This window comes from Musca autumnalis, unplaced genomic scaffold (assembly GCF_047663935.1).
Source record: "Musca autumnalis isolate F117 unplaced genomic scaffold, ASM4766393v1 scaffold_1, whole genome shotgun sequence".
NCBI lineage: Eukaryota > Metazoa > Arthropoda > Insecta > Diptera > Muscidae > Musca > Musca autumnalis.
In genome coordinates this window covers 255,836,611-255,851,885 of record NW_027411644.1, presented here as the reverse complement: position 1 = coordinate 255,851,885, position 15,275 = coordinate 255,836,611, and the positions used below count along the sequence as shown (strand labels likewise).

Here is a 15,275-nt window from a genome sequence, read left to right as displayed (position 1 = left end):
ACGCATCAACCTGTTTCTCTACAGTTTGATATTTCTCTACCTCACAGCGAATTCAAATGACAAATGTGATTTTTTACAGCTCAAATCGAAATCAGCTGATTTTGGCTGAGCACTTCTATTATTGGTCCATGTTTATTATAAAACAGCATTCCGCAGACGCGAGAGCCCTGGTGTTACTCTCTTTGACAAAATTCCTCTCTCTACCAATAAAAAATATGTTCTAACATAAAAATATTTTGGTACCCAAGCATATAAAATTGAGATATTTTACAAAATGTTGGAAACATATATTTGTTTGGACATAAATAAAATATGTTTGTATCCAAACATATATTTGTTTGCAACCAATCCCAAACAATTAATTGTTTGGATCCAAACATATTTCTAACAGTAGGGTTGGCGTTTGCTTTTGAAAATAGTCAGGGTTAATCCCATAGCCGTCGTTTTAATATTTTATTAAACAACTTTAATTTATTTGTGGAAAAAATAGCGATATTTACCTAGTGGTAAGGCAGGGAAGACTATAGTTTCGGATCTCACCACAGACCCTTATCAGTTCCCTTGTTTTTCAACAAGAAACTTTTTTTTCGAAAATTTAACTAATCATAGAATATGACAAACTAAGATAGGATAGAAATCAAAAGAAGCTATGTTATCTTTTCTTTAATAAAATGAATTACATTTGTCCAAGGCAGCAGAACTTTTTGCGAAGCAAGGCAGGATACAATAAGGATGTATGAGGAAAGGGAGATTTCCCTTTCCTCAACTTGGCAGAAAATAATCATTTATATTTTTCATAAAAATTGAATAAATTATTCATTAAACTATAAAATACAACAAAATACATATATTTATGTATGCTTTAAGCTATCACATTACTTTGGACCCATGACAAATGCTGAGCCACATCACAGAATACCACATATTCCAATAGATTACACTTTTGTTGTTTTGTTTGTCCAGCTGAGACTACGCCACGCAAATACCATCGTCCATTACGATATAGCATTAGACCACTGCCTGAGTCGCCCATACATGGACCACTACCATCCCGATTACCGGCACAGAATGTCCGCTTGGAGGTCAATGTACTGTAGGCTTGTGATGATCTCAGGCAATCACTGTCACTTACAATATTCGTCTCCACCTTTTTTGGGATTGGGGTAAATGTTTCGCCATTTTCATCACCACCCCAGCCGGCCACAACACCTGTCTGGCCAACAATTATACTTGAATCGACGGGTTCACTCCACAAACATATGGGACGTATAAAATTGGTGTATCTGAAATGAAAATCGAGAACATTCATTAGCGAGATTAAAACGTATAAAAATCCCAGAACATACTCCACTGCCTTCTGCAAATGCAAAATGGCCAAATCAGCATCAGGAAATATGTTTGTTTTGAAATCAGGATGGGTGATTAGATTTTCTATTTCCCTAGTTTGGAAATTCTGTTCACTATAATCTTCCAAGTTATGGCGACCCACATTGACTACCAAACGGTCTGCTGTTAAACCACCCAGCTTAAAGCAATGAGCCGCCGATAACACTGTCCTGGTCGAGAGCAATGATCCACCGCAGAGAAAACGCAAACCAGCTGATTTTACATAAATCGCTGTTAACCAAGGAAACTGTCCCGGGGCAACTTGCTGTCCACCAAAAATAAAGGGCGTAACACTCGAATCCTGACCACAAATATTTTGATCTTCAAGTTGAATTGGACCAAATCTCTGTCGCGTCGATGTTTGTGGTGCTATCTGTTGCACAGGTCGAAATTGTGGTGCTCGTCTAACTTGCGACGGTGGTGATTGTCCAATTTGTTGAGGTCGGATTTGTCGTACAGGAGGTGTTTGTACTTGAGGTGTTTGTCGAATTTGTGGTTGTTGCTGTGGCTGCAATAATCTATTGTTGGGATTACCGTGGAAAGATCTAAAACTGATATTTGGCTCTGCATATGATTGTCTGGCAATATTTGGATTGTTGCTCTGAAGATGGTGCTTCAAGTATAAACGTGTACTTGGTTGGGGATCTGAAATGGAAAGATTTTTTACTTTAATTGTTGTGATATTTTGGAATTTGCGAAACTCACATTCAGTATCCACACAAACATCTTGTCCATTAACCATTATTCTGGATAATTTGGGCACTTCAGTTATTGAGGGGAATTCAATTTGATAAGAAACCGGTTCTCCAACTTGAATTTGGTTTACATTCGCCTTGCTGCTCTCTGTAAGAAATATTCGGCCATAGTAACCCTAAGAAAAAAAAACGAAAAAATAAATATTTTAAACGAGATTTTAAATAAGTATATAATTTATAGTCTAATGTGCAATATAGCCTAAAAAATAATAATATATATAGCCTAACAAAATAATAATGCAAAATAAGAACAACAACTGCCCGCGGAATAAGACAAACAATAATAACATATTGTTTCTTAAATCGAGAACCAGAAAATCGATTACCAGAAAATGTATTTTTGAACGAAAGCACTTTTAGGGCTGCAAGCCATTGGAAACTTAAACGTATTTCGCCTTTCAGTAAGAATGATTCATATATCGAGCGCTGACTTCTAAAACGCTTAAACGCAGTGTTTTGTCGTGCTATAGTTAAGGTATTGTATAAGTTGTACAATGCTTACCCAAAGCTTCACTATAAAAGTTAGTTTGTGACAAACGCACCAAAATAATGGAGCTAGACCCACCTTTTACTGTACCTATCAACTTATTTCCGCATTTTGAGTCGATTTAGCCCTATCTCTTCTTCCGTTTGTTGCTCCTCTCAACCTTTCAACAAGTGCGCAAAGGCTATAGTCGGGACGGGACCGACCATGTGTTACCCTACACCACTGCCCCTGTGCATAAGCTTTTCACTCGTAAACATTTCTTTTAGGCAGATACTAAAGTTTTAGCCTATCTGGCTTTTACAAGGGGACTAGAAAACTTTCTAGCCTAGGCAACACAAAGTTCCGCCAGGCGTCATTTGACCTTTTTGAACGTTTGACAGTTTTAAGCCTAAGAGTACTCAGGACAGTTTGACATACGACCGTATGTTGGGTTGTTTGCAGTGAAAAAATCACTTTGCAAATGGAATTTACTTGTGAACTTTTTCGTCCGATAATTTGTCCCAAATTTCGACGTGGATAATCACGGCAAGAGTGCATCGATCAAATTAAATCTTTGTATGTCGATGAAGAACCATCCTATAGCACTATGAGAAACTGGTTAACTAAATTCAATCGTGGCCGACACTAGTCAAGAATCGAAAGTCGTGACGATCGTCCAAAAGCAGCCGTTGTGCCAGAAAAAATTAAGCCGTGTGTGAACATATAAATCAAGATCGTCATGCTGTATTCTGTGAGAACCAATATAATATTTTATTTTATATTTGACTGCTGTCGACATCTACTGATTGAGAGCGTTGCTGGTCTTCTTGATTAGCATTTTACATGTCTTAAAGTAAAAATTTCAAAATACTAAAATTGCGATAGTTTAGCGCTTTTGCAATAACTCTGATATTTTACTATAAATGACACATTTTCTATTAATATAAAGCTCACTTGGTTTATTTTCATTATCAAGCTCTCTCAGTGGAATATGTCCAACAGAAGCAGAAATATCTGACATGGAAAAAATTCCATAAATTCGAAATTGCGATATCCCAGCGTCTTTTTCAATATCACAAGCATTTCACCAATATAAGTAACGCAATTAGGATCGTTTTAAAGCTAAGAATGTCTTCATTGTTAAAAAGCATCCAACCAAATCTGAGATACTCTTCAGTACAATTCAAATAAAACAAATAAAAAAGTATCAGTCGGCTTTGCCGACAGAGGTATACCCCCAGCCTATGTGAATTAAAACTTTCATCTCTTTTCAGAATATCAGATATTGGCCTGTGACGACATGTTTTCACTTTTCAGCTGGGGTAGTTCAGTGGGGGCCAGGGTCGTCACAAGAATTTATTTGTTGGAACTTTTAGAGAGAGAAAACACAAGTTTAATTTTTTCGTAAACGTTATAATATTTAATACAAAAAACACTTCAGACTACATTTCATTAAACACTTTATCGAAATCTTATTATTTAGTTTTGTTAGGGCACAGTTCCGGAGTCTTCGGCAGCACATTTGATCAATCGTAGTTTTAATTGTCCACAGGTATGGGAGTCATTCTTATTTTCCGACGGCAGCTCGTGGTTTGGCGAATTACTACCATATGCTGATGGCTTAATAATCATTCGTGAGGGCGATGACGTCAATATCTCCAATTGTCGAAGTAGGTCAGGGGTGAGCATGCCTGTGTGCTTGCACACAGCCAACTTGTTAAAACGTACTCTTAGTTTTTTGTGAACCATAAACAATTAAACGTTTATGCAATTGTTTATTTATATTTTTTAATAATTTGCATTGTGGACGATTTTAGACAACATTAATTTTAAAAAAATGTTGAAATAAGTAATGAAACATCAAGAAAAATTAAATAATAATTCTCCCTTAAATTTGCCTCTCTCTCGATTTTACTCAGCTCTGAAGTAGGTTAAGAGATCGGTACGTCGATTGCTCTCAGTACCCCAATTAACCGCTGCACAGAGTTAAGAGATCGGTACGTTGGTTGCTCTCAGTACCCCAATTAACTCACACAACACACACAAAGCGTTAAGAGATTGGTACGTCGATTTCTCTCAGTACCCCAATTAACTCACACACCCCACAAAAGCGTTAAGAGATTGGTACGTCGATTGCTCTCAGTACCCCAATTAACTCACACACCACACAAAAGCGTTAAGAGATTGGTACGTCGATTGCTCTCTGTACCCCAATTAACTCACACACCACACAAAAGCGTTAAGAGATTGGTACGTCGATTGCTCTCAGTACCCCAATTAACTCACACCACACTATAGAGTTAAGAGATTGGTACGTCGATTGCTCTCAGTACCCCAATTAACTCACACACCACACTAAAGAGTTAAGAGATTGGTACGTCGATTGCTCTCAGTACCCCAATTAACTCACACACCCCACAAAAGCGTTAAGAGATTGGTACGTCGATTGCTCTCAGTACCCCAATTAACTCACACACCACACAAAAGCGTTAAGAGATTGGTACGTCGATTGCTCTCTGTACCCCAATTAACTCACACACCACACAAAAGCGTTAAGAGATTGGTACGTCGATTGCTCTCAGTACCCCAATTAACTCACACCACACTAAAGAGTTAAGAGATTGGTACGTCGATTGCTCTCAGTACCCCAAACAACTCACTACAATAACTACACTACAGAGTTAAAAGATCGGTACTTATCATACCCCAGTTAACTCACTACTATCCCACAGAGTTAAAAGATCGGTACTTATCATACCCCAGTTAACTCACCAGCGGTCAACAGACAACTGCCCCTAGTGACGGCCAGGCATCTCCTTTTATAGCGTGGCAGTGGTGGCTGCGCCAACCAACTGCAGCCAACTTCAGGTTAAAATACTGTTCCCACTAGGGGGGTTCATTGCTGTGGTAGTCATACCAGTTGGCACTAGTGTATGACGTTCGGCCGTTAATTTAGAATTTAATTCAAAGGACTTTTGAATTAAGTTTTATTTTTTTAAAACATAATCAATTTCCTGTAACCAAAAACGAGTGAACCGAGGTCACGACTTTTGGAGCGTTACAGGCCATCTTCGAACTGAAACTAAATTTGAACAAAATATAACGAAGGTCCTAAATTTACCAAATCGGTTGACCAGATCGAAAGTTATAGTGCGGTCCAGCCACTACACATGGTGCTATAGGGATTTTTACAACTTACGGGCTTTTTTCTCAGGAAGTTTTTATTTTGCCCCTGAAAAAAACTTGTACCATCGTAAAGGGGGTCAGTGAATGCAAGTTGTTTCAACAAAAATCAAAGTGATTCAAGAGCAGGTCTTAAAGTGAATTTATCCCAAATTTTGTGTGGAAGGTACCTGAAGGAGTGGACAAACATAGTTCATATTCGAACCTGATCTATTCCTGGAAGATATATTGAGATGTGTAAAGAATGGACCAAATCGGTCACTCCCTTCAAGAGTTATCGTGCGCACAATTTTTCAAACATTTTTGAAGTTTTGTGGGGTAGGTACCTGAAGGGTGGGCCGATATGGCTTATCTTCGAACTAAAACTAAGTTTTGGCAAAATATTACGAAGACTAAAATTTGGACCGAATCGGCAGATCCATTCGAGATTTACCATGCACTCCAACCACTACACACGGTGTCATAAGGGTTTTTGCAGCTTTCAGGATATTTTCTATAGAAGTATGGACTTGCCCCTGATGAAACTTGTACCGTCGTATGGGGGGGCAGTGAATACAAGTTGTTTCAACAAAAATCAAAGCGATTCGAGAGCTGACCCTAAACTGAACTTTTTCGAAATTTTGTGTGGGAGGTACCTGAAGGAAAGGACCGATTGAGTCTATATTCGAACCTCATCTAAGTCTGGTACAATTTTCATGATGTTCAACGTATGGACTAAATCGGTTACTCCCTTCAAGAGTTATAACTCTCGAACGGATCAACCGATTCGAACCAAATTTTGGGCCTAAACTTAGTTTAAGTTCGGTCCACTCCTTCGGGTAACTTCCCAACAAAAGTTCGAAAATGTGCGCACAAATTGTCCGAACATTTTCGAACTTCTGTGGGGAAGGTATCCGAAGGAGTGGACCGAACTTAAACTAAGTTTAGGCAAAATATTATGAAACCCAAAATTTGGTTCGGATCGGTTGATCCGTTCGAGAGTTATAGTGCGCACCAGCCAGCCAGACAGACAGACGGACGGACATTGCTAAATCGACTCCCAATTGTCTGAAACGGATTTTGTCCAAACATACTTGGGGTCTAAAACCATTATTTCGATGAGGCACATTTTGCCCGTATGAAAGTGTATCCTGGTTAGCATAAATGCTGAGGGTATAAAAATGGGAAAGTGCGATGTGTGGAAACCTATTTTGCATCATTATAAAGGTGATATTTTCCTCATCCATTTCTGGAATTTTCTGTAGGAATACGGAGCGGAGATATTCGCATAAGAATAAAACTTTGAATTTTTGTCCACATAAATTGTTTGCCCATTCTGACTCTTTAATATTATCCGACCATCACCAAACTCAATAGGCTTCTTCTCTATAGGACCCCCATTAACGCTTACAATGACGATCAGACCAAAATTGCAACCTGTTACGTGATTAAAAAAATGAAATGATTAAAAAAATGGGATGTATTACAGACTATTGTGATATCTCCCTTATTTGATCACCTATACCAACATACTTTGCATCATTGCACAGTGGATCCACTCATTGGCCAGAAATAAAAAAATTAATGTCAAAATGTTGGCACAACATCTGACAACTCTTAAATCTACGACATGGACCTTTTTAAAAATATATTAGTTTTTTTATTCGAACGCGATCTTCTTAAGAATAACTTCAAAAGTCGGAACATTTGACTAATATTTTTGGTTGTGAGTACTACCTATTTTTAAGTGCAAGTAAATATATTCAAAATATCGCGAAACTAATACGTATAGCAAAATATTATAGTGGATTTTGAAGGAGGAGGTAATAGCTTAATTTTCATTAAAAAATAGTGTTTAAGTGTGTTGTGGAATTCTAGTTAGCTGCATATTTTCTTAGTGTATTTTGTAAAGCCAACTCGATCAAATACTTAAATTTGACCTAATGTTTTAGTCATGATACCCACCAGTGCCCACCTCGGGAATAATTTTCCAAGGTAGGTCATGGGTTTAAGATTATTTAGTATTAAAATCTAGTGCCAGACTATAAATGGTGGGTCGCTGACTAAAGCTGTCCTATAATAGGGTTTCTATGGTTATATTAGCGTATAACTCTGTTATCTGACCACGTACATTAACATAATTGGCATCACTGGAAATATGAAGAAATCTTCTTTCAAATTAGTTTTACGTTGACTGTACTTGCCTTCCAGGAAGAACGCTATAAGATCTATATTAAACATTTTACCAATTTTCAGACAAAAATTTTGATTTTAAAATTGGTTGGATTTTATGTTGTTTTGGAGATTGTTTTACTTCCCCAAGCCTATTTTTGCATCATAAGATAATCGTGACCTTTGATCATGTCATTTTGTATTAACAGCATAAAACAATTCTTAACGTATACCCCCTTCAGAGGGGAATGGGGGGAGAATGTAACGCTCGTGGTTTCTTAAAACACTCTTCGAAGCAGCACAAAGCTGTAACCGGCGCACTGGCTTGATTTTTACACTCTAAATATTTTTGACCACTTTCTCCATACAAGTGGATCCACTGTGCATTGTAAAGATGGGATTTTCTACTTTCATAATCAGATTTTTCTTTGGAGCTTTTGGGCCGTTGTAAATGAGGGTCCTAGAACAACCTACTGAAAAGAAAGAATCAAAACGATGCGAGAGGAGTTCTTAAACTTCACTTTTTCCGAATTTTGTGGGTAGGTACCCGATGGAGTGGATCGATACAGTCCACATTTCAACCTGGTACATGGCTGGATGAAGTAATACTAATAATAGACTCCCCACGAGAAATATCTTGCAGATTTGGCATTTTAATTCCCCGAAGCCGCAAGGACAACCTACTGAAAAAATTTTCAGATCAATCCGACAGGATTGATCGTCACTTATTCCGAATGTTGTGTGGAAGGTACCCTAAGGAGTGAACCGATATAGTTCATATTCGAAGCCGATCTGGAAGAAATAATAAAATGTGCGAAGTTTGGTCAAAATCGGTAGCTCCCTTCGAGAGTTATCGTTCAAACCATTTTACAGAAAAATTTTGTACTTTTGTGGGGGAGTACCCGAAGAAGTGGACCGATATGACCCATCTTCGAAATTATACTAAGTTTGGACAAAAGATTACGATTCAAATCGGTTGATCCGTTCGAGAGTTATCGTGTGCACCAGCCATCCAGACGAACAGACAGACGGACGGACATGGCTAAATCGACTCCAAATTGTCTGAAACGAATTTCGTCCAAACATACTTGGAGTCTAAAACCGTTATTTCGATGAGGCATATTTTTGGTCGTATGAAAGTGTATATACCCTCTCTAGCCTAAAGGCTGAGGGTATAAAAAAGAAAAAAACAAGTAAAAATATCAGTCGGCTTGGCCAACTATATCTCTGCCTCGAACCTTAAGAAAAGAATTAACACACAATACTTCTGACGTCTATACAATATGATATACAACGTTTAGATCAAATCGGTTTCTCCCTTCGAGGGTTATCTTACGTACAACCCAGTTTAGTTGGTGCTGGCAGGCTTTTTTGAAGCTTTTGGTCCATTATCTCAAGAAGTAAGGACTTGCCCCTGAAAAACATGTATCCTCGTAATGGGGAAAGGCTATACAGGTTTTTACAACAAAAACCAAAGAGACGAAGTCCAAATTTTGGACCGATTCGGCTGATCCCTTCGAGAGCTACCGTGCGCTACAGCCACTGCACAATGTACCATAGGGGTATTTTAAACCATTCGGACTATTTTCTCAGCACGTATGGACTTTCCCCTGAAAAAAAAAACGTGTACTGTCGTAATGGAGGCAGCGAATACAAGTTGTTACAAAAAGAAGCAAAACGAGTTGAGAGTAGGCCTTAAACTGCACTTTTTCAAAATTTTGTGTGGGAAGTACTCGAAGGAGTGGAGCTATATAGTCCATTTTCGAAACTGATCTATGATATTATGATATGAAAAGTATGGACCAAATCGGTTATGCCTTCGAGAGTTATTGTTCGCACCATTTTAGAGAAAAGTTTTTTAACTTTTATGGGGGAGGTACCTGAAGAAGTGGACCGATATGACCTATCATCGAACTTAAACTAAGTTTGGACAAAATATTATGAACGCCAAATTTTGTACCGAATCGGCTGATCCGTTCGGGAGTTATCGTGCGCTCCAACCACTACACTTGTGGCCATAGGGGAATTTTAAACCTTTCGAAAAATTTTCTCAGAAAGTAAGGACTTGCCCCTGATAAAACTTGTACCGTCGTAATGGAGGCAGTGTATACAAGTTGTTACAACAAACATCAAAGCTATTCGAGAGCAGGTCCGAAATTCCGAAATTTTGTGTCGGAGGTACCCGAAGAAGTGGACCGATTGAGTTCATATAGGAATCTCATCTATGTCTTGTAGAAATTTCACAATGTGCAAAGTACGGACCAAATTGGTTACTCCCTTCTAGAGTTATCGTTTTTCCGAATATTGTCGAACTTTTGGGGGGAGGTACCAGAAGGAGTGGTGGAGTTGTTAAATTTTACTTAGATAAGTTATAGATTTGATGTATTCTAGGACCTATAGTAACAGTTTATAGAAGGACGTGAAATGAATCTCCTTTTCAGCATTTTAAAAAATGACTCATCTTATACGATCATGAACACTTTCGATCTAGCGAAAATGATCCAGTGGAGAATAACGATTCTGCAACCCATTCTTGATGTTTTATAGTTTATTTGAGTTAATAACGCATAATCCAGTCATATTGAAGCCTATAACAAATTATGAATGCAATTTTAGACAAAAAAAAATGTTTCAAATTACAAGATTCCAACAGAGCGGGGTCTTTTTCTTTAATCTGTGTAAATTTATTCCATTTATTGCTGCTCAATTCAATATTCCAAAACAGACAAAAAATATTTTCTAATGTTTTGTATTAAAATATTCATTTACATATCGACGCCTCCAAACAATAGTATGCTAAGTCGACTTAGCATGTTTTCAAGTTCTTTACATTTTTACATTTTACGTCCTTTAACTTAAACTCTCTCAAATTTTGGTAATGATCGGTCAATCCGAACAGAAGTTATAAACAAATGTTTACTCAGAATTGTAGTGAAGGTCAAAGAAAACTGTAAACTTTGAGAGCTTCTCCTGCAAAACTCACTTTTCAGACTTAGCATACTATTATTTGGAGGTGTCGATATGTCACTAAACGACGAGCATCACTGAATTATAAACAGTTATTAAATTAAAAAAACCGGTTCATCTGCTGTGCGCGCGTTTTATGGGCGTTGTAGATATGCGTTGTTTATATCTAAGTGATTTGTTTAAAACAAAATCTCGGAGCATCAATAGTGTAAAAAAGCGTATGTACATTAACTGATCACTCACTAAATTGTGGTAGGTCATGGTGGGGATTTTTTTAATGTGTGAAATATTATTAGTCTGTAAATAAAATAGTTTTCTTGGAATTAATACGTAATAAATTGTATGTACTCATGTACTTGTATTTGATTAAAAAATTTACTTTATTCACGAATTCTGCATTGCATTATTGACACATCATGGGCCTCTGATGAAACGTGGAATGAAATTTAAATAAATTTCATCATGATTGATTGTTTAGTTTATATTGCAAAGTACCGATATATTAATATATATATTAATGCCAATAATTAAGAAGACAATTCCATTCAGACAATAGATTTTGAATAACTGCACCCAATAAGCATTGAGATTGCGATGAACTTAACTTCGATGTATTTTAGCATCATGTATTGATGTATTTTCAGTTAGACTTTATTTATATATAGAATTCTGTTATACTGGTCCAATATAAATTTTGTCTTCTTGCTTTCTCTTTATAACTTTACATATTGTAGATACATACCGTATCAATTGGTTCCCTTTGACTCAAATGTACCACTAAGTCCATAGTGCTCGTTGTTAATGGCAAAGTTAACAAGCCAACATATTCTCCTTCAAATAGGACGTATTGGAAATAACGAGGACATCCTGTGGGTGGTAGTGGCTGAAATCCAAATTCAAACTGCTGTTCTGTGATATTTATCAAATTAGTGAGAACCACTGATAAAACAACAAATCTAAACATATTTTTGGATATATGCAACACGTTTCCCAGACTCGAGATATATATTTTTTTAAACTAATCAGTCGTTAAATTCGTTTATTTTTTGTACTTTAACTAGTTAATTAACACATTATTGTGAAACTGCACATAAAAAGGTCTTGAAAGAGAGGGATGTCACAGCGACAACAAGTAGCGATTAGTTTAATATTTTCCGTGATAACCGTTCTTGACGGCTTTTGATTTGAGACTGAATTGCTGTTACTTGTGAAAAGTGAAATTACCCTTACCTCTCCAGTCAGACAAATGATATTAAAAATGCATTTCGTAATTGGAATGTTCCAAAACAAAATTGCTGTTTATTTTCACAAAATATTCCCATTTTTTAAGTTAATTTTTTGCGTGTATGTTATTAAAACTTGTTATTTTTTCACTGGTTTTACAACCACAAGCTAAACGATTCATTCAGTTTTAAGTCATTGACATTTCTTGGATATTGTAATGAAATTGTATTCAAAATTTCTTTTGTCTCTTACACTTGAGGTATGTAAAATGAGGAGGAAACATTTAAGGTTTATACTTATCGGTATATTGAATGATTAACTCATTGATACGTTAAATGCTGTCGCAGGTGCTGTTATATATAATATAATATTCAATTGATTGCATAATAGGTATATATATTTATTTAAAAGTAAACATTAATAAATAACATGACTTTCAATATAAGGTACGTTAAACCGAGATAAAAAATTTTGATATGTATGCTGATGTTTTCATTTCAAACTCACAACTGCCATAGACGACGCCAAGCGCTTGTCATGGAAGCAAACAAATTGCATTTGAAAGGGGAAAAGTTAGATGATAGCTCCACAGCTGATATGTCTGATGTGCCTCTACCAAAGGCGAAACATGTCACATAATGGTGGTTGTGTGGGTTCGAAAGGGTCTACAAAATGAGAAAACAAAAAATCGTAAATGTCATTTTACTCCATTTTGCCTATAGTTTCAGACAAAAATGCCTAAAATCGTCTTTTCCATTTCAAAAAATCAAAAAAAAAAATTAAAAAATTATACTACATCAATGCTTTTTGGTACATAGATTAAGAAAAGAATCGTCATTCCAAATCTGTTTTCGTTACCAACTTTGATCGTTGTGCGCAAAAGATACCCAGCAAAATTTTAAGGGAGGGGTTCTATGCGATGACGTGATTTCATGGCATATTTTGCATTGGTTCAAAGCAAGTCGTGAAAGATCCGATCTTTTCATTAGCATTTAAACCCATGCAAAGGAAGTCGTGAAAGATCCGATCTTTTCATTAGCATTTAAACCCATGCAAAGGAAGTCGTGAAAGATCCGATCTTTTCATCAGCATTTGAATCATTTGTACAGATCACTATAAACAAACAAGTCGATTTGTACATCCCTACAAGTAGCGACATCAAAACAAATGAGTATACATTTCCAAAATTGTTGTTATAAAATTACAAATTAAATGTAGGTTCACGAACTAGAAATTCTTAAAGGAGTGCTGTTGGAGTCCATGTCGGTGATTAAATTGAAATTTTGGGTGTAAACTTTATGCTGATAAATTGGTTCTAATTATTTCATGAATTAGTTTGAATTAATAAAGAGTTTGGTTTGTCATGAAAATCATATTTCAATACAGAATTTTCCATTTTCCAAACAAGGCATGACAAAGGGTTGGTGAAAATTACATGTCAAAGCATTGGTCAAAATGACATGCTTAGGATCCGACAATGAATGTCATCTTAAGATCCGAAAATGAATCATATAAAATTCATGAGTGAAAATGCTAAATAGATGACATGCGAGATCAAATTTGTTAAATAACTTTACGTATTTACAAACATATTTTTGAAACAATAGCTCTCCTTCTTACAAAAAATATATAAAACAAGTAAAAAAGTATCAGTCGGCTTTGCCGACAGAGATATACCCTCAGCCTGTGTATATTGAAACAATTTTTTTCCCAAAAACGCATGTATTTAGGGAGTTTTAAGAATTTTGGGCGTTTGAACTGACAAAAATGTTGATTAGGATTTGCGGAGGAGATACTAAAAAGAATGGATCTCCAGCCACTACATATGGTACCATAGGGGTTTTTTAGAACTTCAGGGATGTTTGCTCAAGAAGTATGAACTTGCCCCTGAAACAACTTTTACCATCGCAATTGAGGCAGCAATGCAAGTTGCTTCAACAAAAATCAAAGTGATTCGAAAGCAGGTCTTAAAGTGAACATGTATCCGAAATTTTGAGTGGGAGGTACCGGATGGAGTGGACAAATATAGTCCATATTTGAACCTGATCTATATCTGGTAGATATATTACGATGTGTAAAGTATGGACCAATTCGGCCACTCTCTTCAAGAGTTATCGTACGCACAATTTTTCCGAACATTTTTGAACTTTTGTGGGGGAGGTACCTGAAGGAGTGGACCGATATGGCTTATCTTCGAACTTAAACTATGTTTGGACAAAATATTACTAAGGCCAAACTTTATACCGAATCGGCAGACCTGTTCGAGAGTTATTTTGCCCTCCAACCTCCTCACACGGTGTCATAGGGGTTTTTTGCAACTTTCAGGCTATTTTCTCAGGAAGTATGGACTTGCCCCTGATGAAACTTATACCGTCGTATGGAGGGCAATGAATACAAGTTGCTAAAGCAAAAATCAAAGCGATTCGAGAGATGTTCCTAAACTGAACTTTTCCAAAATTTTGTGTGGGAGGTACCCGACGGAGTGGACCGATTGAGTCCATATTAAAACCTGATCTAAGTCTGGCACACGCTCCACGATGGGCAAAGTATGGACCAAATCGGTTACACCCTTCAAGAGTTATCGTGCGTACAAATTTTCCGAACATTTTCGAACTTTTGTGGGGGAGGTACCGGAAGGAGTGGACCGATATAGCTCATCTTCGAACTTAAACTAAGTTTGGACAAAATATTACGAAAGCCAAAATTTGAACCGAATCGGTTTATCCGTTCGAGAGTTATCGTGCGCTCCAGCCAGCCAGACAGACAGACAGACGGACGGACATTGCTCAATCGACTCCAAATTGTCTGAAACACATTTCGTCCAAACATACTTGGGGTCTAAAACCATTATTTCGATGAGGCACATTTTGCCCGTATGAAAGTGTATATACCCTTCATAGCCTAAAGGCTGAGGGTATAAAAATATAACAGCATCCAGACATTGTGAGGACAAAATAAACCCTAATTCGTGAAGGTTGTAGCTATAGTATTCATGTTATTTGCAAAAATACGAAGAAAATGTGATAAAAAAATAAAAATCATATTATTCTAATTTTATTTTTTTATGGTTTTATGGAAAAAGTTGAAGAAAAATGTTGGAGTGTTTCGAATAAACAACATTTGAAACGCATATAAACCGCGTA

The 15,275-nt window shown here is 36.7% G+C and overlaps 1 protein-coding gene across 1 annotated transcript; it reads right to left on the bottom strand.

Moving 5' to 3' along the window:
• Positions 1 to 790: 790 nt before the first annotated feature.
• On the bottom strand, positions 791 to 12,102 carry LOC141391205 (serine protease gd-like). Its single transcript, XM_073964116.1, has 4 exons — positions 11,651 to 12,102; positions 2,092 to 2,257; positions 1,347 to 2,031; positions 791 to 1,283 (listed from the first exon to the last, which is right to left on the bottom strand). The coding sequence occupies exons 1-4, from the start codon at positions 11,870 to 11,872 to the stop codon at positions 863 to 865; spliced, it is 1,494 nt and encodes a 497-aa protein (XP_073820217.1). The 5' UTR covers positions 11,873 to 12,102; the 3' UTR covers positions 791 to 862.
• Between the last annotated feature and the right edge of the window lie 3,173 nt (positions 12,103 to 15,275).

What these genes read in the sequence shown, in the direction of transcription:
- LOC141391205 (XM_073964116.1), bottom strand. Translation starts at nt 11,872, where the DNA reads ATGTTTAGATTTGTTGTTTTATCAGTGGTTCTCACTAATTTGATAAAT. An exon ending in AAAGGGAACCAATTGATACG is followed by an intron (nt 2,258 to 11,650) that starts GTATGTATCTAC and finishes TTTTTTTCTTAG; the next exon opens with GGTTACTATGGCCGAATATT. An exon ending in CATTTGCAGAAGGCAGTGGA is followed by an intron (nt 1,284 to 1,346) that starts GTATGTTCTGGG and finishes TTTTCATTTCAG; the next exon opens with ATACACCAATTTTATACGTC.